This window comes from Orycteropus afer, unplaced genomic scaffold, assembly GCF_000298275.1.
Source record: "Orycteropus afer afer isolate SDZICR_OR568_19922 unplaced genomic scaffold, OryAfe1.0 scaffold00205, whole genome shotgun sequence".
Taxonomy (NCBI): domain Eukaryota; kingdom Metazoa; phylum Chordata; class Mammalia; order Tubulidentata; family Orycteropodidae; genus Orycteropus; species Orycteropus afer.
Window position 1 is genome coordinate 2,271,870 of NW_006921792.1, and position 27,875 is coordinate 2,299,744.

Genomic DNA, 27,875 nt, shown 5'->3' on the forward strand with positions numbered 1-27,875 from the left:
GTCCCAAATATTTTGGTATGTTGTGTTTTCATTCTCGTTTGATTCAAGGAATTTTTGAATTTCATTTTTTATTTCTTCTCTTACCCAGTCTTTCTTAAGGAGAGTGTTGTTCAGTTGCCATGTGTTTGCTCTTTTTCGTTGATCTTCCTATTGTTGATTTCTAATTTGATAACATTGTGACCTGAGACGATGCTTTATAGTATTTCAATGTTTTTAAATTTATTAAGGCTTGCTTTGTGGCCTAACATATGGTCTATGCTGGAGAATCTTCTATGTGCACTGGAAAAGAATGTATATTATGTTGCTTGGTGAAGTGCTCTGTAGATGTCTATAAGGTCAAGTTGGTGAACTGTATTGTTTTTTCTTCTCTGTCTTTGTTGAGTTTCTTTCCAGTTGTTCTATCTTTGATTGAAAGTGGTGTATTCAAGTCTCCTACTATGACTGTGGAGGCATCTATTTGTCTTTTCACTTCTGTTTAAAGTCTGATTTATGTATTTTGGGGCTTTTTTCTTGGGTGCATAGATATTTATTATGGTGATGTCCTTTTGTTCAATCAGTCCTTTAATCATTATTCAATGTTCTTTTTTGTCTCTTATGGAGGTTTTTGTCTTTTGATCAGAAGTCAATTTGATCATAAATTAATATTGCCACTCCTGCTCTTTTATGGTTCCCATTTGCTTGATATATCTTTTTCCAACCTTTGATTTTTAGTCTATTTTTGACTTTGTCTCTAAGGTGTGTCTCTTGTAGACAGCATATTGATGGGTTATGTTTTCTTATCCATTTTGCAACTTTTTGTCTTTGAGTGGTGCATTTAATCCATTGACATTCAATGTATTTATTGACAATTATGAATTTATTGGTGTCATTTTTTGTGTGTTTTTTTCATGGTGTTCCTCGTTTCTTTGTTCTACATAATTTTCTGTGCTGAGCTGATTTTGTTTATGAATCATCTTATCACTTCCTTCATCGTTATTTTTTTAGTATTTGCTTAATATTTATGCTTGTCCTCTTTTTAAATTTGATGTGAAAGTTTATCATTTTTCTTTGAGGTTACCCTCTAATTTATAATTTTTTTCACAAGTGTAGAACAGTCCATTCTATCTTGCAACTGCCTTCACTTTCCCACCATTTAGAAGTTCTGTAACTACACAATTTTTTCCCTTTTTTTGTTTGTAGTTGGTCCTCATTTGCCAATTGATGTCTCTGGCTCTCTGCTTACAATCTTGTAGGCTTATTTACTTTGAATGCTTCCATAACTGGGTTGGTTTCTGGGTTATGTCATCATGTGTGTTAATGGTCGGTTGTTGTTTGCTGTTGTTGGTTCTCTGTCCAAAGGACTCTCTTTCACATCTCTTGTATGATTGTTGTTGTTGTTGTTGTTATGTGCCGTCGAGTCAAACCTGACTCATAGCGACCCCTCCTTGGGTTTCCAAGGCAGTATCACTACGAAAGTAGGATTGCCCAACCTTCCTTCCGAGGAGTGGCTGGTGGCTTTGAACCGCCAGCCGTCTGGTTAGCAGGCAAGTGTCTTAGCCACTATGCTACCAGAGCTCCCCTTGTATGATTGGTCTAGTTTAAACAAATTCCTTTCAATTTCTGCTTATCTGAAAATATCCTTATTTCACCATCATATTTGAGAGAAAATTTTGCTGCATATATAATTTTTGGTTGGAAATTTTTTTATTCAGGGTTTTATATATACCATCCCATTGCCTTCTTGCTTGCATGTTTTCTGCAGAGAAATCAAAGCTTTTCATTTTTTCTGTGCTGCTTCCAGGGTTCTTTCTTTGTCTTTGGTTTTGGTGAGTTTGATGATGATATGTCTTGGTGATTTTCTTTTGGGGTCTATCTGGTTTGGGGTTTGTTGGACTTCTTGAATGGATTTATTCTCATTTTTCATCATACCAGGGAAATTCTCTTCCAACAAATCTTGGACAATTTTCCCTGTGGTTTCATTTGTCTCTTCCTGTTCTGGAATTTCGATTACATGTAAGTTGTTCCTTTTGATTGTATCCCACATGAACCTTAGGCTTTTTCAGTTTGCTTTGATATTTTTTCTGATTGATCCCTTTCCAAAGAAGTATTCAGGTATTTGTCTTCAATCTCACTAATTCTATCTTCCATTGATCTTATTCTATTCCTTTTCCATTCAATGTATTATCTATTTCTGAGAATTTAATATTAATCTTCTGGATTTCTGTCTGTATATTTTGCATCATTTCTAATTTTTCATTAATTTTGTCATTTTGTTCTTGTATTTTCTTCCAAAATTGTTCTAGGGTTTTCTCTGTTTTCCTCAATTTTGTCCATGTTTTCCTTGATCTATCTCTCAATCCAATTAAGTACCTAAATATAATTCTTTCAAATTCCTTATCAGGGAGTTCCAATGCTGCTTCTTCCTCAGGAATGTGTTCTGGGTCTGTATCCTGGTGTCTTGTTTGTACTGCTTTATCTTGCTTCTTTGTGTGGACGGTAATTGTCTCTTGTCTCCAAGACATTTTGACAATTTTGTGTTTATATTTAATTGGTGATTGTATGTTGGAGTGATTTTCCCAAGATTTAATTTTCTTTATTTTGTTTGGATGTATGTGAGTAAGCATGGTACTGTGCTCCTCTATTTGCTAGTTGGCAGCACTTATGTACTTACCACCTGTCTCTCTTCCAGTCATCAGCTTCCCATATATCTGTGCTGTCTTTGGCAAGTGGAGCATATTTATTAGTCCCTGGAATCTGAATGAGAGTTCTGTCACTTTAAATATTAAAAAAAAAATGGCTGCCACTTGTAAACATTAAAAATAGCTGCACCCAGCTGCTGCTTGTAAACCATTTAAAATGGCCATGCCCTCCGGACAACTGGAAGTCCACAGCTCAGTTTGTCTCCTTCTTTACTGTTTCCCTTTTCAGTCATCAGCTACCCGTACTTTAGTCCATGAAGCCCTTGGTGAGCATGGCTGATTATTAGGTGAATTCTCTGGTCCTAACACCACTTGGAAATATTCAGGCTGTGTGTGCCGTTAGGACAGTTGACAGTCTGCAGCTCCATTTATCTCCTTATTCACTGTTTTCATTCAGATTCTTCTCCTAGTTGGTGTTTAATCCACTTTTATATCCTTCCTTTCAAAGCTCAGGGCTGCAGGATTATCTTCTGTATCTGTGTCAATTGGTTTCTCTTTTCTTTGTTGAAGTGGGTCTGTGTAGCTTATATGCCTATTCCGCCATTTTACCAGAGGTCTGGAAGTTCAGTTTAAAACTAAAATATGAAGCATGGAAGGCTGATTTGTTTCTTACATTTGCTATAACCTGTAAACCAGATAATCAAATTCTTGTATGCGAAGAATGGTAAGATTTTGAGTGGAGATCTGAAAGATGTTTTTAAGAGTAAAAGGGATATATTTTAAATCATAAACTTTATAACTTTGATTTTCATCAGTACTATAGTGAAGCATGTTTGCTAGAAAGAGAATGTTCTATTGATGAAGTATTACTATTTCAAACTATTATTGTATTGATATTAATATTATGTATACTTTGAATACATAACTTCATCTCATGTATTCTATGACATTTACTGCCCACATACTTGAAGCTCTATAAGAGCTTGGGGGATCTATTAGATGTATATAGTTATTCCCTTCTAAATTGACATTTGAGTGTCACTCCTTTTCAATCATTAAAATTTTGAGATTAGTTACATTGACTTTAGCAGTTTAGTTTTCATTTCAAGCCACACATTGTAGCAAAAATTTGCCTTTCTTTGAACATTTTCTATAAAACACAATCTAAGAACAAAAGTCAATGTGACTAAGTTTTAAATTCATTTAAAAATTAGCAATCTGAACAATTTCAAAAAATGAAATCCAAGGCTTAGGCAAAATAGTCATATTTTAAAATTCTGAATTCAGATAGATGGGACTTCAGTTTTTACAGTAAATCAATAGCCTTGTTTTCTATTGTGACCTTAGATTATAAATATGTGCCATCCTTCTATGGAGACAGGGTTGATCATTAAATAAACCACAAATTGAAACTTTTTTCATGACTCCTACTGAAAATCAGGTCCATTTGAAGAACCAAAATGTAGAGACTGAAAGGTTTAACGATGCAACCCAGAATGTGAGGAATTAAGAGAAAGGTAGTTCTCAGTTTTCAGAAACATGTGTGATGACTGTGCTTCAATTTTTGCACCATGTGTACTTCTCTAGTCTTTTATTACATGGGAAGGTATGAAAATTGTGTGAAATAAATAAAGATTCTTGTCTGAGTTTACCATTGTATTAGGTAGTATTCATTGGCTTACTCTCTGGACCTTATTTTCTCAAGATGTAAAATATAAATGTGGTCTCAAGTGTTTCCCTGTGATTGGCTCTTCAATCAGGATCACTCCTCAGCAGGATCTAGTTGTGACTATGTTGCAGGGGATTGGATTCCCTCTTCCCTTCATTGGCATCATAAATCATCATCACCTTTATTATCATAACCATTTATTGAATATTCCACTATTTGCCACATAATATTAATACATCATTCATATAATCTATTTTAAGAAAATTTCACACGTATGTAGATCTATGTGTTTACCCATCCTCATGGCAACACTTTGAGTTTAAACTATATCATCATCTCCATTTTACAAGTGACTAATTTGAGACAAACAAGGCTGAATAACTTGTTTATGGCCTTGTGTGACATAAGTAATAAGTAGCAGATCTAGGACTCAAACTTAGGCTGGCCTGATTCCCTAGTCTCTGACCACACACCGCATTGCTCTGCTGTTCAGCAGGGCTAAGCTTTCTGGCTTTTGCCGTATGATCTCTTGTGAAAATAGATGTAGCATTGAAGGCAGGGAAGATATTTTATACACACCATCATGATAAAAGATACTCTATAATTAAAAAATTAGTGTGCAGAGCATAGATTATTTGCTTTCCTTCAAAAGAATTCAACTCTAAAATGCTATCGTTTAATTCTGTACATATAATACCACCATCTGGAGAAGACCACTGTTAACATTTTCAAGATAAGATTAAATTTTATACCCTACCTTGGGGAATTACAATACATTCCCCAAGTTTTCCTCTGTGAATTTTCAGGGTGCTTACATTATCATGAAATCCCTGGGTTGTGAAAATGGTTAACACACTTAGCTGCTAACTGAAAGACTGGAAGTTGGAGTCCATCCAGAGATATCTCAGAAGAAGGGCTGGCAATCTACTTTAAAAAGCAGACATTGAAAACTCTGTGCTGTACAGTTTTATTCTGACACAGAGTCGGAGGTTGAGAGTCAAGTCAACGTGACCACAATTGGTTTGGTTTCTTTTGTGATCTCCACCCACTGAAATTTGGATAGAGATTATGTTATATTTATGAATTAATTTAGAAAGTTATCATTTTTCCAACATTCTGCCTCCCCACTTAAAACATGCAACATCTCTCAATTTCTTTTCTTCTTTATCTTTTGGTATAACTTTGTAGATATTTTCTTATAGGTCTTACACATTTCATGTTGCCCTGTTCTTAAGTATTATATATATTTGATATTTTGAGAAGAATATTTTTATCATGATACCTCTAAGTGACTACTCCTTGTTCAGAGAAAAGCTACTGATTTTCTATCTTTATTTTATTCTAACCAGTTTTTAGGACTATCTCATTAATTTGAACATTGAACATTGATTCTTTTGGAATTTCTAGGTGCATGATCACACTGTAGACAATAAAAAATAGAATCTTATTTTCAATAGTTGTATTTATTATTTCTACTTAATGTCTTGCTTGAAAGGTTAGAACTTTCAGACCATTATGAAATACTAATGATGATATATGGTACTTTTATCTTTCCTGATTTCAATGGGAAAACTTCTATTGTTTAAAACTTCATTGAAAACTCCAATTTAAAGTAGATATCCTTTATCACATTTTGGTTTCCAACATGTTACAAATTTGATTGTTGTAATGTTGGGTACCAAATTTGAATATTATCAAAGGTCTTTCTTTAGAAAGGCATCTGTCTAAAGAATTATGTGCTTTTGTTCCTGAATCAACTAACCTATTGCTGTTGAATCACTTCTGAGTCATCGTAACCCTATAGGACAGCATAGAACAGCTCCATAGGATTTCCAAAGTTGTAAATCTTCAGAGAAGCACACCACTACGTCTTTCTCTCTCAGAGTGGCTGGTAGGTTTGCATCACCTTAGACCTTTTGGTTGGCAGGCAGGAGCTTTAACTACTGTGCCACCAGGGCTCTTTGAATTTAATAACATGGTCTATTAATACAGTTGTGATCACTAAAACATTTTTGCCTTCTGAGAATAAATCCATATGTCCAAAGAAGATGAATCTTTCTTTTAATGAATAGCTGAACTAATTTGCTAATATTTTATTTGGAAGTTTTGCTTTTTCATAAGAGAGAAAAATAGTTTTCTTTTTTCAGCTGTTTATTTTAGGTTTGATCACTGGAATATACCAGCTTAAAAAAAAACCTGATAATATCCACTTTTTAAAAAATATTGTCATATTATGCAAACTCATCAGCAGAACCAGCTGATCCTGTGGAATTTTGGTGAGATGGTCTAGGCTTTGTGTTTCTTTGGAGTTAATTCATATATAAAATGTATTTGGGAATTCATCTTTTCTAATAAAATAATTTTCATCTGTAGGGTTTCCAGTTGTCAGAATCAGTTTGACAGAAATGGATTTGGTTTTGGGTTTAATAAAATAATTTTACATATATTTTCAAATATATTAGCCTAGAATTGTACATGGAATTTTCTTATCATTTAAAGCATCTTCTCCACATGACCTATTTTACTTTCTATTTCACTCCTAATTTTAGTTTCTAAATAGATTTTCACAAGTTTGTTATTGTGAATTCTGCCCACACCAAGGACCAGGTCTTGGAATTCTATTGGTTTTTGCTTGTTTGTTTTTAGTTTATTAGTATACTTACTTAATTTTTTCTGTCTCCCTGCTGTTCTTAAAAGTTCTTTTTTTTTTTTTTCTTGAGTAAAGTACTTGATTTATTTATATCATTACCTCAGAAACCCAAGGAGGGGTCACTATGAGTTGGGTCCAACTCAATGGCACATAATAACAACAACAACAATTAAATAAAATTATTATTTATATCATAGTAAGTTTTTAAGAGGAGTTCTGATGGCACAGTGCCTAACACATTTGACTGCTAACCAGAAGGCTGGTGGTTCAAATCCACCAGCCACTCCTTGGAAAGAAGATTGGGCAATCTACTTCTGTAGTGATGCTGTGTTGGAAACCCAATGAGGGGTCACTCTGAGTCAGATCTGACTCGACAGCCATGAGTTTTGAGTAAGTATTTAAAGCTGTAAAGTTGCCTGTAAAAGCAGGTTTAGATTCAAACCTGTTTTCAATGTTTGGTTCTTATTTTTTGTTTTCTAGAAATCCTGTCATTTCAGTTTTTATTTTTTTCCCCACTAATTAATAATTGCTTAGAAGACTGCTTTATGATCTTTGAGGGTTTATTTATTTATTTCTTTTAATGATGTATTGTTAAATTTGGTTTATTGTGCTATGGTGTGGGAATGTTGTGTGGTGATATGGGAGTATTGTGTGGGTTCTTTTTGTTGGAATTCATTGGGTTGAAGGCCTGTATGTGTGGATGTGTATCTGACTGTCATGTTCTTGTTAGTTGCTGTTGAGTTGATTCCAACTCATGATGACCCCATCTGGAGAGTAGAACTGCTCTATAGGGTTTGTTTTCAAGGCTGTGACCTTTCAGAACAAAATGTCTGGTCTGTCTTCTGAGGTACCTCTGGATGGGTTTGAACAGCCAAGCTTTTGGTTAGTAGTTGAGCACTTAGACATCTGTGCCACTCATGAATGCCTTCTCTGTCATAGTACTACCATATTACAACAGGGCTGCTATTCCACTGTCGTGGACTAGTTAATCTGCAACAGTTGTTAAAAAAGTGAAATAATTCTTTGTCCTTTTGTAAATAGCTGCTGTGTGGAGCCACCTGAGGGGACCCTGCCCTGTCACCATGGCTACACTGGCTTTTCGTTTAGGACCTCTGAAGCTCCTAATGATTCAGCAACTAAAGGGTTAAGGCCTGGCCAGAGTTTTTTTGGGACGTTTCTCCGGTGCTTAGACTAGTGTCCATTTGAATCAGTTGTCCATGTTGTTAAATATCTTGAATATCACCTTTGAGTCACATCAAACTTTTTTTTTTCACATTAGGCAAATTCAACTACACATGCTTGTCCAAAAAGACACACAAAAGAACTACAAATACTGCAGGTGCTTTCAGTTGCTTTTCCATTTCATTGGCATAAGCCCAAGATTGAATATGGTTCTAGCTCTTTGGCTTCTTATGCTTCATGTAGAATCACCATGTCTGAAGGCACATATTTTGTGTGCTACCTGATTCCTGAACACCAGCCAACTGACTTACCTGGTTCTCATCCAAGAAAACAGTGACTTATCCAGTGCTGGAGGAAAGCCTAGCTGTGTTACATTTGTTGATAAATTATATACTTTCATATTATTCTTTATGGGTGATTTACATGGGGCAAATCTGCTGCAAACGACCTCTTTAAAATGTTAAAAAGCAAGGTTGCCACTTTGAGGGCTAAGGTGTGCCTCACCCAAGATATGGTATTTTCATCACCTCATATGCATGCAAAAGCTAGACAATAAATAAGGAAGACTGAAGAATTGATGCATTTAAAAGATGGTATTGGCAAAGAATATTGAACACACCATGGACTGCCAGAAAAAGGAACAAATCTGTCTTGGAAGAAGTATAGTTAAAATGCTCCTTAAGAGTGAGGATGGTGAGACTTCATCTCCCATACTTTGGATATGTTAGGAGGGCCCATTCCTTGGAGAAGAACGTCATGCTTAGGAAAACCAGAGGGTTAGAAAAAAAGAGGAAGACCCTCAATGAGATGGATTGACATAGTGGCTGAAACAATGCACTCAAACATAGTGACGATTATGAGGATAGTGCAGGACTGGGCAGTGTTTCTTTCTATTGTACATAGGATTGGAACTGACTCATTGGCACCTAGCAACAACAACATGGGTGATTTAAGGAACTTTCAAGAGTAGCTTTGTGTTTACACAGTTTTTACCTTACCTACTGAACTTTAGATCTAACTCCTGTAGAATCTGTTTCTCTGTTGGGTATAACAAATTTTTATAAGTACTGCATGGATACTGGGGGGATGGGAAGGAAGCTGAATTCCTTGTTTTAAAGTATAGAGTTATATATGTGATAATTTTATGTATATATAGTTTATATATTTAAGACTTTTTTGTTATTATTTAAATTGTCTGTTTGATTTTTAGTCTACTTTGTCTATCAAAATTTGAGAGGGATATGATGCTATCTACCAAAACAATTGTGGTTTCTTAGCATTATTTTTGCTTTTACCAGTTTTTCTTTCATTCTATGTTATTTGAAGCAAAAATATTCACAATCATTATGCTTTAATTGTGGACTTTTCTATCAACATGAAAATACAAATTTTGTTTCATTTTATACCTTCTATTTTGAATTCTACCTTGCCTGAAACTAATATTATTATTTTGTCTTCTTTTCTTTATTCCTTTACAAAAATTTCTTGATAAATTATTTGCCCATCCCTTTATTTTTAAGATTTTGTGATCTTGTTTTTAGTGAGCTTCCCATAAATGTCATCTTGGAAAATTTTGTTTTTCTCCCCAGTCTAAGAGTCTTTGTCTTTCAACAGGAGAGTCTAAACATTTATCTTCTAATCATATGTTTAATCTTAACTTCTGACATAATCTTTTATACTTTGATTGTTTTTATACTTCCTTGCTGTTTCCTTTTAGGGTTTTTTTTTCTGTATTTTGCTTATATTTTATTTACACTTATCTTCTCCAGTCATTTGGGATGTATATATCCTGTTTTCTTTTTCCCCTACTACTGGTTACCTTTAAGCTTTGAAAAAAGTCTTCAACCTCTGTTTCTCTTTAATAATAAATAGTGAAACCATATTTTGAACATCATGTATCAAGGAGAAACTCAGCACACTAACTTTCTCTCATCCTCCCTTCTACCTTCAAGCCTTTGCTAACTTAATATGGAATTTGTGTTGCAGACCACTTTTGACATTATACACTTTCAATTTCAATAAGAATTTTTGATATTAAAAGTAACAATAAATTAAAGTAAATAATTTTTTTAGTCCAATTCCATTGGCCTTTGTAGTTACTAGATGTTGACAATAGGTTGGCTGTTTTGGTTGTCACCATCATTACATGTTTTCATTTCTCTTGTTTTACTAAAAAAGTTAGGAGAGGCTACACCAAGGGTGCTAGTCTGATAGGATTTTAAACCTGAGATTCAGACTTGAATGTTAACAAAATATAATTCCAATACATGATGTTATCAATTAAACATGACTTCACATTTGATGTATCTTAAAAATCCTTTTTGCTTTTCCAATTCAAGAATAGATGTAGTGGGTTTGAATTTTCAATGATGACAGTCTGCAACTTTTGACTTTATTTTTTGAATTGTACAAAACAATGTAACACAAATCCCTATTATCATTAAGATTTGAGCTTTATCTTAGGAGAAATTGGACTTCAACAAATAAATATATATATAGAAAGGCATCTTTGGTAGAAGGAACAATGTCAGCAGTAGCCAGGAGAGGAAAGCCTACAGGACTTTGGGGCTGAAAAGAACAATTGGATTACAATTTTGCAATAGTGAGAGAGAATGAGGGCAAGGAGTTAAATGTGAAAGAGTATAGAGCTAGGATGGGCAAAATATTGAGACTGGTATAGATAGTGAGAAAGAAGGGCTTGCTGACAGTAACTAGAGTTTTCAAGCATCTGTAATTGGAAGGGTGGAGCCTTAACAATACTGGGAGAGGAAGGGAGGGAAGGTTATGAGGCAAGAGGATTCAGAGTTCATTCTGGATGTGTTACGGTTGGGATGACTATCTAGGTGTCCAGGAGTCATTTTGTGTGTGTTTATAGCTGGGAAGAGGTTAGAACTGGAGACCTATTTTTGAAGCAGTGGATAACTGAAGTCCTGGGAGTAAATGAGATCACTGTGAAAACGGAAATGGTTAGGCCATAATCTCTGGACAAAGTCCATAGCCACTTGCTGAGTTTTGGCAAGGAGAGTGAATGGGAAATCAGATCCAAGAGAAACGTAGTATTTTAGAATTATTGTTTTACACATGGTCCATAGAGTATTCATGAGTTTCTACTGTGATGAAAAGAGTACTAAAGCAAATGGATACTCAGTCAAGCATTGCATATGAAGAACCTAGTGTGGCCATACTCTCATCAGGGAAAAGGAAGAGTTATGAGTTCCAGCATTATTCTGGATGTTTTACATTTAAGATCTCATTTAGTCATCACTGTTGCTTATTTTGTCTAAACTAGTTTCCTCATCTTTAATATGGAGACATGTGACTGATTTATATAATTGTTGTGAGAATTAAATAGAACTATGCACTTAAAGTATTTGGACTGTTATAGGTACTAAGTAAGTTATAGCTATGACGTATCATTAAACAAGATTTATAGTATATATCTCACTGCCAGTTTCAACATTTAGCTGGTAAAAAGAGTCATTGGTGGGAAGAATCAGGGCTGGGTAAACAGCTGGGTTGCTGTTGTTCCAAAGTGAAAGTTACTTAACTTTTTTCTAGGAATTAGTTTTGTGCTATTAGGTTCTTTCACACAATAGTTCCTTACAGCATTCTTATTTCAGAAAGGTATTCTGACCACTATTTTAAGGTTAAGGCATAAGACAGGAGGTGGAGTCAGAGTATCTGATTCTAAAACCAAAGAACATTCCACAAAATCGTTTCTGGGAACAGAGTATTGTTCTATTCAGACTCATTCTGACAGATAATGAAGAAATAATAAGGGAGTGTTCTTGGGACCTATAGACCCACACAAGGACACTTGGTTTAGGTGAACGGTCTCCCTGAGGCTCAGCTGGCAAAGGCCCATGGAGCAACTTCTTATGTTCATGTCTGAGTAGCCATTCTCCATCCCAAGGCCACCACCACACTGCTAAAGTGGTTATGAAACTGCTTTTCCAGAATCACTTACATGTGTAGAGAATTTGGTTTCCTGAAAGGTCAGTCCTGTAAGAAAGGGGGCAAGAATCAAAGGACTTTAACAGGAAACACAGGGAATCTTCCTTAGCTCACGATGGGCCTGTTTCCTACCCTTGTGGTTTTAAAATGTCAGGGAGGGTGTGCACACAGCAGGACACAAAGCCATTTAGGGTGGCTTTAACTCCCAAATGGTTTTAAAACTGGGCTTCAAAATGGATTCAAATGCAAATTCCACCCCAGATATACTAATATCTGGGGTGAAAATGTAAATTCTCACCAGGAGGTCGAGCTGCAATGAACCAATTCATAGTCCTGCTTTTAAAAAAAACCCTTTCTCTGCAACTGACACATAAACCATAGTTCATATAGACTCACTTGATTGACCTGGCTTTATACCATGCTAATAAAAATATCCTTTATACAGAAATCAATGATTTAGCTACCATTTCCCCATTTTACAGATGAGGAAAATGAGACAGTTCTGAAGTTCTCAGCTACTCACTGTTCTGTTGATTGTGCCAGGCAATTAGCAATCCACAAAATCACCACCTGGGTTTAAGATGTATTACTTTCGATTACTGAGTACTCTTCCAATTCAACTCAAACATATCAAAAGTATGTACAGGCCATCAAAACAATGCAGGGTGCTAGGGAGTTGAAGATGGAGAGAGATATGTCACTCATTAATGAACTGTGTGTTCCTGTTGACAGAAAAAAAAAATTACTTTAAAATTACAAATGAAATATAATACTATGTATGTAAAGCAGTAAGTGACAGTCTTAAATTCTTCTTCTCTAATCCATTCCTGTTCCCCATGTCTGGTAGTTTCATTCCCTAGAGGTACCACTGTTAGCAGGTTGGTATGGACTTCCAGGCTTTTTAGCAAAAATACTGTTCTGCATTGTTTTCTTCACTTTATATTTCAAGGATATCATGCCAGGCAAACATACTCTATTCTCTCGCTCCTTCTCTCTCTCTCTATATATATGAGCTCTGGTGGCGCAGTACCTGAGGTATTTGACTGCTAACCAGAAAGCTGGTGGTTCAAACCCACTAGTTGCTCTGCAGAAAGAAGATGAGACAATCTACTTCTGTAAAGATTTACTGCCTTAGAAACCCAATGGGGGTCACTATGTAATCATCTTGATAGCAGTGGTTTTTGTTTGGGATATGGGAGCTCTGGTAGCATAGTGGCTAAGGCGCTTGACTGCTAACCAGAAGGCTGGTGGTTCAATCCACCAGCCACTATATTTTTGTATATTTGTACTTGTAACTATGGAAGCTACATTTGATTATAATTCTTAAATTAAATAAACAAAGTAGAATTGATTTTTTAATGTATGTATAGATATCACCACCACAATAATAGGGATGCAGAACAGTTTCATGACCCTAAAAATCTCCTTTCTGCTGACTTCTTGTAGTCAAATCTCTCTCAGCCCTAAGCCCTGGCAATCACCAATCTGTTCTCCATCCCTATAGGTTTGTTTTTCTAGAAAGTTGTTAAATGAAGTCATATAGTATATAGTCATTGAGTGAGGTTGGCTTCTTTCATTCAGCATACAATAATACCTTTGAGACTGTACATGTTGTTTTAGGTATCAATATTTTGCTCTTTTTTATTCCATTGTTTGATTGTACCACAGCTTGTTTGCATTCAGTCACTGAGGAACATTGGGTGGTTTCTAGTTTGAGGCATTTAGGAATAAATAGAGTGAGTTTTATATCTAAGAACTTACTACCTAGCCCCAAGTCATGAAGATTTTCTCCTATGTTGTGGAAGTTTTACATTTTCACATTTTACATGACTCATTATCTGCTAATTTTTGTACGTGGTGAGAAATTTTAGGTCAAAGTTCTTCTTCTTCTTTTTTTTTTTTTGCTTATGGATGTTCACTTGTTCCAACACTTATTTGTTGAAAAGCCAACTTTATTTTTCATTGAATTATTGGAAGAACTGGTACAATATGAGTATAGCTTAATTGTTAAAAGAATGGGTGTTGAAGTCAGTCTGCCTGTATTTGAATCTCTGTTCTACCTCTAATTAGCTCTGTGACAATGACCAAAATTGATTCAAATGCAAATTCCACACCAGATATACTAATATTTGGGGTGGAAATATAAATTCTCAGCAGGGGGTCAAGCTGGAATGAACCAATTCATAACAATTCAATGCTTAACTTCTCTGCACCTTCATCTCCTCATTTGTAAAATGGGGATAGTCATAGTACCTACACTATAAGATTGCTATCAGGAGTAAATATATTTATCATATGTAAAACACTTAAAACAATACTTGCCATATAACCAACACCAAACTCATTGCCGTCAAGTTGGATCTGCCTCACAGTGACCCCTCCTTGGGTTTCCGAGTTGATATCATTACGGAAGTAGATTGCCCAACCTTCCTTCTGCGGAGTGGCTGGTGGGTTTGAACCTCTAGCCTTCTGGTTAGCAGTCAAATGCCTTAGGCATTATGCCACCAGAGCTACCAGAAGTGATAAATTTTATATAACTGTATAATTACGATAGATATTACAAAGTTGTCCTGTAAAAATTATTTGTTTAGCCAAGCTCCTATTTGTGTACAAATTTATACTGCTCACAACCAGTACAGATGCTTCTGTTTATTAGCCAGCACTAGTTATTATCATCCTCTCAGTTCTTTGTCAATTTGACAAATAATGATATGCCTTTTTGGTTTATATACTGGCTATTGCAGTTAGGTTCAACATCTTTTTTTATATGTCTATTGGTATATCAAGGAGCTCTGGTGGCACAGTAGTTAAGGCATTCAGCTGCTAATAAAAAGGTTAGTGGTTCGAACCTACCAGCTGCTCCATGGGAGAAAGATGAGGCAGTCTGCTTCTATAAAGATTCACAACCTTGGAAACCCTGTGGGAGTCACTATGAGTCAGAATTAACTCAATGGCAGTGGGATTTTTTATTGGTATATCAGTTAGATTTTGCTGAGTAACAAATGATCCCAAAACATAGTGGTAAACAACAAAAAAATATATATATCTTTGTATCTCAAGATTCTGTAGGTATGCTGAGAAGTTCCTTTGTCTAGGCTGGATTGGTTGATCTCTGGGTCCAGCTGATGGCTTGGCTGGGGCTGGATGGTCCAGACTGGTTCACTCATATTTCTGGCAGCTTGTCTGTGGGACCTCAGCTGGCATGGCCTCTGTTCCACGTGGTCTCTCATCTTTCAGTAAGTTAATTCAGGCTTCTTCATCGTGTTATTAGGGCTCCAAAGAGCAGCTGGAGAGGGCAAGGCCAGTAGGAAAGCCCCAGTGGGAAAACGCTTTTCAAGACTCTGCAATCTCATTTGCTAATATCTTGTTGATCAAGGGAAGTTCCATGGCCAAACCTAGATTCAAGGGGCAGAGAAATAGATTCCAACTCTTGATGAAAAGAACTGTAAAATATTATGTCCATTTTCTTTCCAATCAGCTGCAGCTATTTATATTTCTTCCTTTGCAAATTGCCATTGGTTTATTGATTTGTTGAATTTATATATTATACATATTTAACTTTTTAAGGGAGTTCTGGTGGCATAGTGCCTAAAGCATTTGACTGCTAACCAGAAGGCTGACAGTTGAAACCCACCAGCCACTCCTTGGAAGGAAGGTTGGGCGATCTACTTCCGTAGTGATATCACCTTGGAAACCCAAGGAGGGGTCGCTATGAGTCAATCCAACTGGATGGCAGTGAGTTTTAGTGAGTTTTGGTCATTTAGCTTTGTTTATGGAGTCTTTTGCTGTGTAGAAGATTTTGGGTTTTTATTTTATTTTTTTTTTTTTGTGTGTGTGATAGTCAAATCTGTCATTGTTTTCCTTTATGGTTTTGAGAATATTTATGTACTTGGTTGGCCAGACTGTAAGCTTATTGAGGGCAGAAAACATAATAGGCTATGCATCCTCAGAATGAAGCATAGAGCCCGGCCTTTAGTACTGATTTGGTAAATGTTTACTGAAATAAACTTTATTCATTGAAAGCCAGTTGCATTTATTCATTCATTTATCCATTCATCAATAGTTATTGAGTACCCATTATGTGCCAGACATTGTGCTCATTGTTGGAATACACTGGTGGATAAAATAGACTTCTCTCAGGGTGCTTACAATGAAGGATACCAAAAATCCCACAGCCAGTCAGGTCATTTATGACTCTTAGTGACCCTATAGGTCAGAATAGAACTGCCCTTAGGGTTACCAAGGCTGTACATCTTAAAGGGAGCAGACTGTCATATCTTTCTCCCACAGAATAGCTGGTGGGTTTGAACCATTGATCTTCTGTTTAGAAGCTGAGCACTTAACCACTGCACCAGCAGGGATCATTACAATGAAGCATTGGGAATAGTAGCAGAACTTAAAATCAGTGACACATGAGCTCAAATTCTATCCTTCCACTTACTATCTTTGAGATTTTAAGTTTATTATTGAACATTCTTGAGTTTCAGTTTTTTCACCTATAAAATGGAATATAAATATTTTCCTTCAATATTATGAGAATTCAAGTGGACAATATTTATAAAGTACTCACTCAGCATAATGCCTACTTATGCATTATGCATTCAGCACAGGTGTGTACTTACATGCACACGCCATTCTGAGAGGCAGAGGCGGGGGCATGATATCGTCAAAACAAGGATTGTTTATGCTGGAAAGGCCATGAGAGATTTCATGGTGCAAGCCTCATACTTTATGAAGAGAAACTGAGACCTGTAGAAAAAGGGCTGATCACTGGTCATGCAGAGGGTACCAGCAAAGCCAACCCTCAGGTGTTGATTTCTCTCCAGGGTGCATAGTTCTCAGTGGTTTGTCACTTTAACCTATCCTTGATCATTCTCTTTTTGTACAAATAAGTCAATCAAATTGCCTTATGTATTGGGAGCTGAAGAACAGGGCACTGAGGAGTTAAGAGCTTATTTTAGTTCATTGCTTGGGCAAAAAAGATGGTGCGAGTGTGTACCTTTTTGGGTAACATAAGGACAGAGGGGTATTTGGCAGGTGATGGAATCAGGCCAGGAGCCAATGAAGAGGTGACCTGGCTCCAAAGATGGATTCCTCCTACACCAGATATATTTCCTAGTGCTGGATGGGCATGGTCCAATTAGGGAGCCTCTCTCTCAGGGGAATCTGGATAGGGAAGATTATGACCATTGGTAGGCTTAGAAGAATCTGTAAGATGGGCAAAACTCATCTCCAGTTATTCCCAATTTCTGTCTGTACCATTTCCAGCTTTTTAGCTCCTTCTCCTCAGTTGCCCCAACATCAACCAAGCTAAGGATTTGGCTACACTTATACCTTACAGAAAGCACCCTGGAGAGAAATCAACACCTGAGGGTTGGCTTTGCTGGTACCTTCTGCGTGACCAGTGATCAGTCCTTTTTCTACAGGTCTCAGTTTCTCTTCATAAAGTATGAGGCTTGCACCATGAAATCTCTAATGGCCTTTCCAGCATAAACAATTCTTGTTTTAATGATATCATGCCCCCACCTCTGCCTCTCAGAATGGAGTGTGCATGTAAGTGCACATCTGTGCTGAATGTTTAATGAAATCTCACTATGTATACACTCTGCCTATTCTTGCCTATTCTCTGGAAATAAAAAGTTTCCAGCTAATAAATTAGTTTCCATAACTAATTCTAAAACTAATTGAAGCATGTGTTATTTTCCCTGGGTGCATATTTCTGTTTTCCAAAAGTGGAGAGAGGATACTGTTCTCTCTAAAAAGCAGACAAGGGCCTCATTTGGCTGGAAAGCGGGGATGGGAAGCTGACATGCCCTTTGGAGAAATTAGGTTGGCACAATTTCTGGGAGAGAACAGTTTACTGTTAGAGAGACACAGCCCCATCCCATACAGGAGGCTCCTGTCTAATTGCAAATTCCCAAACATACAATGAAAAGTCACCAACTTCCTTTATTTCCAGTCTGGTACATTTTGGTATCTTCTTGTTAATTGCACAATATCTTCTTGGAAGGAAACTTGAGGCTGAAGTTATTGCTCAGAGACTTACCACATACATAAAAGGATGATGGAGAACAAAAATGATTAAAATTTTGGAAGCATGCCTGGAAACTGGATTTCTTCAGTGGAGACACAGCAAAGAAGATACTAAACATACTTTAAGATAGTATTGTCACATTAAAATGATGACCAGTAGTTCTTAGGATTCAACAAAAAGTAAGAAATGCCAACCTTGGGATAAAGAATATTCTAGAAGTGAGTCTCATTAAATAATTATCTATTTTTTAAAACCCTGCTTAGTAGTTAATCTTTTGGGGAAGACTTTCCTAACTGTCCTCTTATGTCCATTTCACTTTGTCAGTATAACTCTGACTGTCCTTCAGGTAAAATGTCACTTTTTCAGGGACACTTTATTTGACTACTTCTTCCTTCTACTCCTTACTGTTCCTACCACCACTATCAAGTCTGTTTTAGGTTTGCCATCACATTATCTCATAAAAAGCAGCTGTCAGCAAGTTGATTCTGACTCTTGGCAACGCCACGTGTCAGAAGAGAACTGTGCTCCATAGGGTTTTCAGTGTCTAATTTTTCAGAAGTAGATTACCAGGCCTTTCTTCCAAGGTGGATTAGAACTCCACCCTTCCAGTTTGCATGTTGTTGTTGTTGTTGTTATGTGCCGTTGAGTCAGTCCATTTGCATATAAGCCCATTAACTCTTTACACCATCTAGGGACTACTATCTCATAGCACCTTGTAATTCTCTGATAGTATTTTTCATTGTCCCAATAATGTATTTATTTATGTGATTAGTTTTCTATATCTGCTCCCAATTCTGCTGTAAACTATCTGGTAGTTGAGACCATGTCTGCTGTGTTCATATTTGTGTCTCCAGGGCTGAGCACTAGGCACAGAATGTTCTTAGGGGTCCTTGAGTCAGTTCCAACTCATATCTACCCTATGTACAACAGAGCGAAATGCTGCCTGGTCCTGTGCCATATTTACAATCATTGCTAGGTTTGAGCCCATTGTTCAGCACACCCTAGTCCTCAAGGTGACATCTTTGCTTCTTAACATTTTAAAGAGGTCTTTTGCAGTAGATTTGGCCAGTGCAGTAGTATGTCATTTGATTTCTTGACTGCTGCTTTCATGAGCATTGTCTGTGGATCCAAATAAAATGAAATCCTTGACAGCTTCAATATTTTCTATGTTTTTATGATGTTGCTTATTAGTCCAGTTGTGTGGATTTTTGTTTTCTTTTTGTTGAGGTATAATCCATACTGAAAGCTGTAGTCTTTGGTCTTCATCAGTAAGTGCTTCAAGTCCTCTTCACTTTCAGCAAACACAGTGTAGATACTCTAAATAAAAACCAAACTCATTGGCATTGAGTCGATTCCAACTCACAGTGACCTCCACTGGGTTTCTGAGGCAGCAAATTTTTACAGAAGTAGATTGCCCCATGTTCCTTCCATGAGATACTCTGTACATTTGTTTAATAAATAAATGAATGTGCAAGTGGCTTAGTGAGTATTTTTTGGACTAAAGAGAATTTTGTTTCTCTAGACAGCATTAAAAAATGAGAAAAACAAACCAACTAAATTAAAAATATCCTGGATATTATGCTGGTATTTGCTTCTTCATCTTATTGCCAGGGCCTTGCTTCCAGAAATGTTTTTGGCTAAGACCTTTACAACTGACTTTCTATCTCCTGATTTTAGAAGTGCTTTTGGCCAAGGTAGTACAAATTATCATTTTAAAATATTCAGAATGTCAAGATATCTATTGTTATTTCAAAAGAGCTCTGGTAGTGCAATGGTTAAGGAATTGGGCTGCTAACCTAAAGGTCAGCAGTTCAAACCCACCAGGTGCCCTGTGGGAGAATGATGAGGCAATCTGCTTTTCTAAAGATTTTCAGCCTTGGAAACCCTATGAGGCAGTTCTACTCTTGTCCAATAGCGTTGCTATGAGTTGGAATCAACTCAGTGGCAGTGGATTTTGTTTTTTTATTGCTATTTAAAAAGTAAGAGCACAAAGAACACTTTGGAAAAATGGTAAAGGTAGCTAATACCAAACTGCTAAGAAACCTTACCGAAAGCTCTTCTGAAGACACAATGCATCGTTCCGAACACATATTTGAAACTACTCAATGCTGCAGTTCTGAGAAGATAAAAAGCACATGGAAATATGCTCACTATGGAATGATTTAACCTACTTTTTACTTTTAACTTGCCAATTCTTTCTATCAGTAAGCTGGATTAATCAGAACTTGGCTATCTGCAGCTGCGCTGAACTTAAATGTGGGAAGAGAGGGAAAGCAAGCCAATTGGAGGAAGCATGTTGTGCTGCAATGAAAAGAATTTTCATTGATCTTCATATTTCACCTTACTGGTCACCTTTTTGTCATCTGTTTTTTTTTAAAAGGGAGTTAAAATTAACGACCTCTGAGGTTTTATATATTTTTAATTAAGCAATTCATTCTTTTACCCCAAATAGAATCTTTAGAACCCAAATGTAAAAACCAGATGAAAGTAGAACTGCTTTGGTGAGCGTGTGTATGTGTGTGTCTATGTATGTGTGGGAATCCATCCTATCAATTTCACCTCCCCAACTACCATGTTCAGGAACTGCTGGAACATTGTCTCAGAAAATGAGGGTTCTTAGAAGCACAGTTTGAAAAGCGTGCCTCTTATTCTAATTTGTGATTCAACTCACTTCTTTCCAGGGGTGTTGATTTAGGTCTATAACCACATCTATGATTACTTTTGTTTTATTTTTTTGAACTTTTTATCATAGCTGGAATGAAATTTTACAGAGCAAATTAGTTTCCCATTCAAGAATTTATACATATTTTCTTTCATGACATTGGTGGCAATCCCCTCAATGTAATAGCACTCTTCCCACTTGCTCCCTGGTTTCTCCTTTGAAGAGTGTCTAAGTGCCACAGTCTTGGGGATTTCACCACTCTATAACTACTTTTAGATAAAAATGTTTCCATAGTTTAGTTGTTGGCTCATTCTTCAAAGCAATATTGAATACAAAAACATCAAAATGCAACAAGATTTCAACAACATTTCGAGTTCATCATAATGGGATTCAGATAGAAGATGTTACTGTGAAAGATGAGTTGCTGTTCAGTATAGCACACAAGAAAATACAGTTAGCAAAGCAACATTGTGGGCACTACTAGTGCTTCATTAAAACTAAAAACATCACTGCCAGCGAGTCGGATCCGACTCATAGTGACCCCTTCTTGGGTTTCCAAGGCGGTATCACTATGGAAGTGGATTGCCCAATCTTCCTTCCAAGGAGTGGCTGGTGGGTTTGAACCACTAGCTTTCTAGCTGGAAGTGTAAATTGGACTGATTAGTGAATTTGATCAGTGTCATTTAGGCTATAAAGTCACTCAAAACCAAACTCACTGCCGTAGAGTCAGATCTGACTCATAGTGACTCCTCCTTGGGTTTCTGAGGGGGTATCACTATGGAAGTAGATGGCCAATCTTCCATGGAGATCTTTACACTTCTAGCCTCAAGGTAAGAGTTTTCTATAAGTAAGTGAAATGAATTTGAATTTCCCAAATCTTGTTTTGGGAATTGGTATTGTTTTCTCATAGCAAAGATCTCTCCGAAACACTTTTTAGTGTTTGCATAAAAGTATGTTCTTATTTGTAAGGAAATACTTGCTATCATGGGAGCTCTGGTAGCATAGTGGCTAAAGCACTTGACTGCTAACCAGAAGGCGGGCGGTTCAAACCCACCAGCCACTCCTCGGAAGGAAGGTTGGGCAATCCTACTTCCGTAGTGATACTGCCTCGGAAACCCAAGGAGGGGTTTGCTATGAGTCGGGGCCGACTCGACGGCACATAACAACAACAACAACAACTTGCTATCATGGCATGGCATCTGTCAAGTTAACAAATAATGTTCATCATAATGAAGCACTGGAGCTCTGGTGGCCGTAGTGCTAAGGCATTTGACTGGTAACTAGAAAGCTGGCAGTTCAAACCCATAAGCCACTCCTTGGAAGGAATATTGGACAATCTATTTCCATAGTGATACTGCCTCAGAAACTCAAGGAGGGGTCGGTATGAATCAGATCTGACTTGCCAGCAGTGATGTTTTTAGTTTTAATGAAGCACTAATATTGCCCAAAATGTTGCTTTGGTAATTGTATTTTCTCATGGTGCAAAAAGGACACATGTTCTGACCTCCTCTAATCCCACAAGAGGAAGACAGAGTCATCATCAATAACCCAAGGCCTATTCCTACCAGGCCAGACATGCTGCCTCCCTCCAGCCCTTTTTCGAACCGTTCCTCCCAAAGCACCACCACCTCTCTCCTGGGTTCACTAATTCGCTGCAGTGGCCACACAGAGCTCACAGATTGTGGGGTTTTTTAGGGAAGCACCACAGGCTACAATTCGAGTTCAGAAAAAATGCTCAGCCTCTCTCCCAGCCCACCGTCCCTCAGCCAAGAGTCTCTCACAGTCTCTTTCCCAGCAGTGCTGGTCCCTCCGTGTCTTACTCAGCAATTCGTGTCTCTTGCGTCTCTTTCCCAGCAGCACATGTCTCTTTCAGGAGCACGTGTCTCTTTCGGCAGCACATCTTCCTCAACCAGCAGTCAGAGTTCTGCCTCTAGGAGGCCTCCTTTTGAGCTTGGCAGAGTGGCCACACCAACCAATCATAACAACAGAATTCTAAGCACCTGAGAGTGAGCATAAAAGTATGCTCCCATAACTGCATTGTGCCACGCCCAACAGAAATAACCCAGGTAGATAACATTTACCATCAGGAGCTCCTCAGTTGCTCATTCCACCACTGAATTTACAATGACTTATGGGTAGAAAAGCCATACTAAGTAATTTACTACACTGCACATGGCTATACTGAACAGCAACTACAGTTGTGATGAAATTACTCAATACCAGTCCTCAGCATGACTTGGAGTGGTTAGTGTTATAGAATAAATATAAGACCCAGGGATGGATATCAGCAAGAACTCAGATAGGATATGTCAGTTGTCAATTATTCTCAGGAAAATGCCTCAGATAACAGATTTCTTGAGTGGCATAGCCACGATGCCTTGCCTTTCACAGTGTCAGTAGCAGGAAGATGAGGCCTCAGTTTTCTCTACTGCATTAGAGCCTCCGTTCTTCCATCCTCTTGGAAAGGTTAAGTTTGGCCATCTTCCTTCTCCTTTTTCTTTTGTTTTAACCCATCTTCTTCTTCAGCATTGAGGGTGACATCACATTTTCTGTTATTAGTCCAAAGAAGAGAAGAAGAGAAAATGCATTACTTGGATGTAATCCCACAAGATTTGGAGGGGTATAGGAATTCATGATAAGAGACATATGTATTTCCTTGGCTCTTGGTTCCCTCTCAAATATTCCTTTTTAAGGGAAGGGCAATAACTTATAATTTTTTAAGCTTAATTTTTATGTACTTAGTAATATTCAAGTGGTTCAAAAGCTGGTATAAATAAGAATACCGTGAAAAGTCTTCCAGTTCTCCACTGATAGGTCAAACCCGTTTTTAGTTTCTTGTGTCACCTTCTAGAAATTCTTTAGGCATATATAAGCAAATAAAAATATGGATTATTATTTTAACAAAACTAAGGAGATGAATTTTAAGATCCATTCTAGGAACCTGGTAATATTTCTTCCCATATCCAAAGCTCACATACATGACCCTTCTGATATTTCTATTGTAAGTGGTGTTACATAAGGCAAGAGAGCTCACTGGTGGAAGATGGCATCTTACAACTGGCATGCTGAATAAGGCAGCAAAGTGTAGTCAAGTGCAGACTCCCTTTCCATCACTGAGTGTAAAGGGAGATAGATGGGAGGAACAAGAGGACAAAGAAACCAGATTCATACCTAGAAACAATTTACAGACCAATTTACAGTGGTTGTCTTTCTAAATCAACTGCCTTTTCGATTATTTCCTAAAGTCATTAAATAAACCATGGCCGTTGTCATGATTTCAGAACTGATCCATTAGTTTTGACAATTCACTCAACTCGCCCTAAAAATGGGCTTGATAGAATGGAGCTGAAAGAATTACAGTGTTTCCTTCCTTTTGATGACCCTCTCTGGAAACATGCCTGGGTTGAGTGAGTGTGGGTGATGAAGTGGTGTTCACTCAGAGGCAGGGTTGGAGATGCACCTGGAAGGGAAGCTGTGCTCTGGTCTTATTTTTGGAGACTAAAATTCCATTGCTAGATTTCATAGCTCATTCTCTCTTGATAATCTTTTCTGATACTAACCTCTACACTCTCTCTTAAAGTTCCTGATTAGGATAGAAGCAAGTTAGATACTTCAGGGCTAGGTTGGGAAACTATTCTAAGTAAGTTTTTTTCTCCCAAGTATTGAGTTAGCATCACAATAAAAAGCAACCCTAACTCTGCTTAAATTAAAACTTGACATTGAAATTTTTCTTCCTGTTTAATCAGATAAAGATTCAACTTGTAGTAAGATAATCCTCAAAATATCACTGTATGCAGTAAACATTGGTAATAAGTGTTAAAAACAAATTGTATGAGGACTTTATGCAATGTAAAATGCTTGGCATAAGTAAGTATTCAAAACTGGTCTGGTAAATGAATACCAGTTAACTCCAAATGCTCTCAGCATTTGGATCATTTTCCTATGGCATTTTGTACAAACTATAACATTTGATTTTTCTGCTATGAATTCAATAGCAACCCCAAAGTTTTTAAATACTTTCAAGGAGGTCAGTTGCAACTCAGGAGAGCATTTTCATTTTTAACCTCATTATTCTAGGAAAGGCAGCTAAGTGGATGGGTAGACTTGAATTAGGTAGATCTGGAATTGTATTTGTCCATTGATCCATCCATCCATTGATCCAGCCACCCCCAAAAAATACTTATTAAATTCTCTGTATGCCAAAAAGCTGTGAAAGGCAGGATGTTCCTATATAAATCAGTGTCAACAAAACAGCCTTAGTCCTAGTCTCTACTGAACTTACCATTAGGAAAAGAGAGAGTAAATAAAATAATCACAAATCATGATAATTTTTATGGAGGAAATAAGCAAGAAGATGAATCAGAGGATGAGAGTGTGTAGGTATTGTAGATAGAGCAGACAGAGAAGCCCTCTATGAGGAAGTGGTACTTAACTTAAGATCCAAAGGATAAGCAGGAGTTGGCCACACAGAGTAGAGAAGAGCTTTCCAGACAGAGGAACCGCATGTACAAAGGCTGTGAGGTAAGAAAGGGGATGAAAGACCAGTGAGAATTTGAATGTCAGCTCTGTCTTCCATTGCTCTGTCTTCCATAGCTGTGGAACATAGAGTCATTCCAGCTCTGTCTTCCATAGCTATAGAACATAGAGTAAGCCATGGAACCTTTTTGAACCTACGCATCCTCATCTTTAAAATTGAGATAGTTGTGTATGCCTTACAGGGTTGTTGGGAGAATTTAATGGGTAATAAACACAATAATATGTAGCTTACTTGGATCCTTTAATTTTACAATAGTGTCTGCAAGAGTCTGGTTTCGTCTTTACTGCCCAATATACTTGACCTATCTCATATCCTAAGCATTTTTTGTAGACATGAGAACCAACCACCACTGAAGTCAGAGAACATTCTCCATCTCAGAGACTTCCACATTTAAAGAGAAGAGAGAATAGGCAAAGATTCCATTTGTCCCATATTAGAAATTTTGAGTTGAAAAAAAGAAGAGGAGGGAGAGAGAGAAAATACAGTGAACATAAAATAATTTATCTTAATTATTTTAATATTTCTCTTAAATTATTTTCTTCATGATTTATGGAATGTTTTACAGAGCAGATAGGACTTTTTATATTCAGGAAAGCAGTGGGGTTTGAGATTATGTGTCCAAGAAATAAAAAGAAATTACATCATAATCACTGAATATCCAATATGTGGCAGACACAGTGTTTGGCAAGTTATGTATTTAATCTTTACATGAATCCTGCAAAACAGATTTTATTAGGCTTATTTTAAAGATGATGCAAATGAGGCTCAGAGGGAAATGCAGACTTCACTTAGGTACTGTCCTTCTCTTACCTTGTGGAATTTAATATGGAATTGGGAAATTAATCGATAATTAAGATATCAAAAATTTTATTTCCATGGGAGGTCTGGTAGCACAGTGCCTAAGGCACTTGACTGCTAACCAGAAGGCTGGCGGTTCAAACCCACCAGCCACTCCTCAGAAGGAAGATAGAGCAATCTACTTCCATAGTGATACTGCCTCGGAAACCCAAGGAGAGGTCGCTATGAGTCGGGTCTGACTCAACGGCACATACCAACCAAACCAACCAACCATATATTATGATATTAATAAATCTAAAGTTAGCATACAGTGCACATGGTTTATATACTTCTTTAGAATACCATATAGTGGCAATGTATACCATATCATAAATTTAATTTATCTTAATTCAACAGGTACTTACTGAATACCTAGCTATGTCTCAGGCACTATAGTGTGTTGAAATATACAGTTCATGTCTTGTTTTGGGGACTAAGAATAATTAATAGTTCATGGCAGCCAGAGAGTGGAGTGGAAAAGGAAATGTTAGTAGGGTTTAGGTGATGAAGGGTCTTGATATCATGGTAAAGGTTTTGGGTCTTATCCTATGGAAGTGATTTGAATGATTTTAGCATTTAACAAGACTGATCACACAACTATTTTTAGACAAGGCTTTGTAAACACACAATTTGTCTTATGTGTCTGAGTTAATAACCTTCATCATACTTCATACTCCCTCTTTCCTTTTAGGAATGGTGGAAGGTGCCATGGACCTGATCTTGATCAATTCCCTACCTCTTGTGTCTGATGCTGAAACATCTCTCACCTGCATTGCCTCAGGGTGGCACCCCCATGAGCCCATCACTATAGGCAGGGACTTTGAAGCCTTGATGAACCAGCACCAGGATCCACTGGAAGTTACTCAAGATGTGACCAGAGAATGGGCTAAAAAAGTTGTTTGGAAGAGAGAAAAGGCTAGTAAAATCAATGGTGCTTACTTCTGTGAAGGACGAGTTCGAGGAGAGGCAATAAGAATACGGACTATGAAGATGCGCCAACAAGGTAATACACTCCTAAGTTATGGGGAGTGAGGCCCATGAGACACACATGTACACTGTTCATCTTGGCTGCTGCTCACTCAGAGGCTGGGTATGAGCAGTTTGAGTGTGGGGCTTAAAGTCTTGTCTAACTCTGAACATCACTGTCTCTAGTACACAGAATGTTAGAGATAAAAGAGACCATGAACTAGTGACATTGTGTCTGGTATGAAATGAAATATAACAGTATTTCATGGTGTTCTAGAAATAATCCATGGCCTCTTGGGAAATCTAACTATATTACATGTATGTAATGTGGAAATTGCAGCAATGAGGATTGTCAAACTAAACACAATGGGCTGTTTTGAGTTTCTTATTGATTTTTCACTTGTTATTTCTTTATTTTGCTATCCCCTAAGTTCTTTTAACAGAAGTCAATGCTTTCAGGGAAAAATTATGGTAGAAATAAAAAATTTGAAAATGGTAACGTTTATCAATAACTCAACTGACTTGTTTACTTATGTATTGCCAAAGGGGCAGGGAGGCCACATCTTCTGACCTCCTCTAACCCCACAAGAGGAAGACAGAATCACCATCAGTAGCCCAAGGCCTATTCCTGCAAGGCCAGACATGCTGCCTCTCTCCAGCCCTTTCAGCAACCCTGACACCAACCGTTCCTTCCGCAGCACTCCCTACCTTTTTGCTGGGTTTGATAATTCACTGCAGTGGCCACACAGAACTCACAGATTATGGG

At 37.2% G+C, this 27,875-nt stretch overlaps 1 protein-coding gene across 1 annotated transcript in view; it reads left to right on the forward strand.

Annotated features, from left to right (window-relative positions):
* The window catches only part of TEK (TEK receptor tyrosine kinase), a 157,419-nt gene that overhangs the window by 55,010 nt on the left and 74,534 nt on the right, over positions 1-27,875 (forward strand). The window contains exon 3 of the mRNA XM_007948136.2: positions 26,835-27,146. Within this exon, the coding sequence (XP_007946327.2) occupies positions 26,835-27,146 (312 nt within the window). The remainder of the gene's footprint in view (positions 1-26,834; positions 27,147-27,875) is intronic.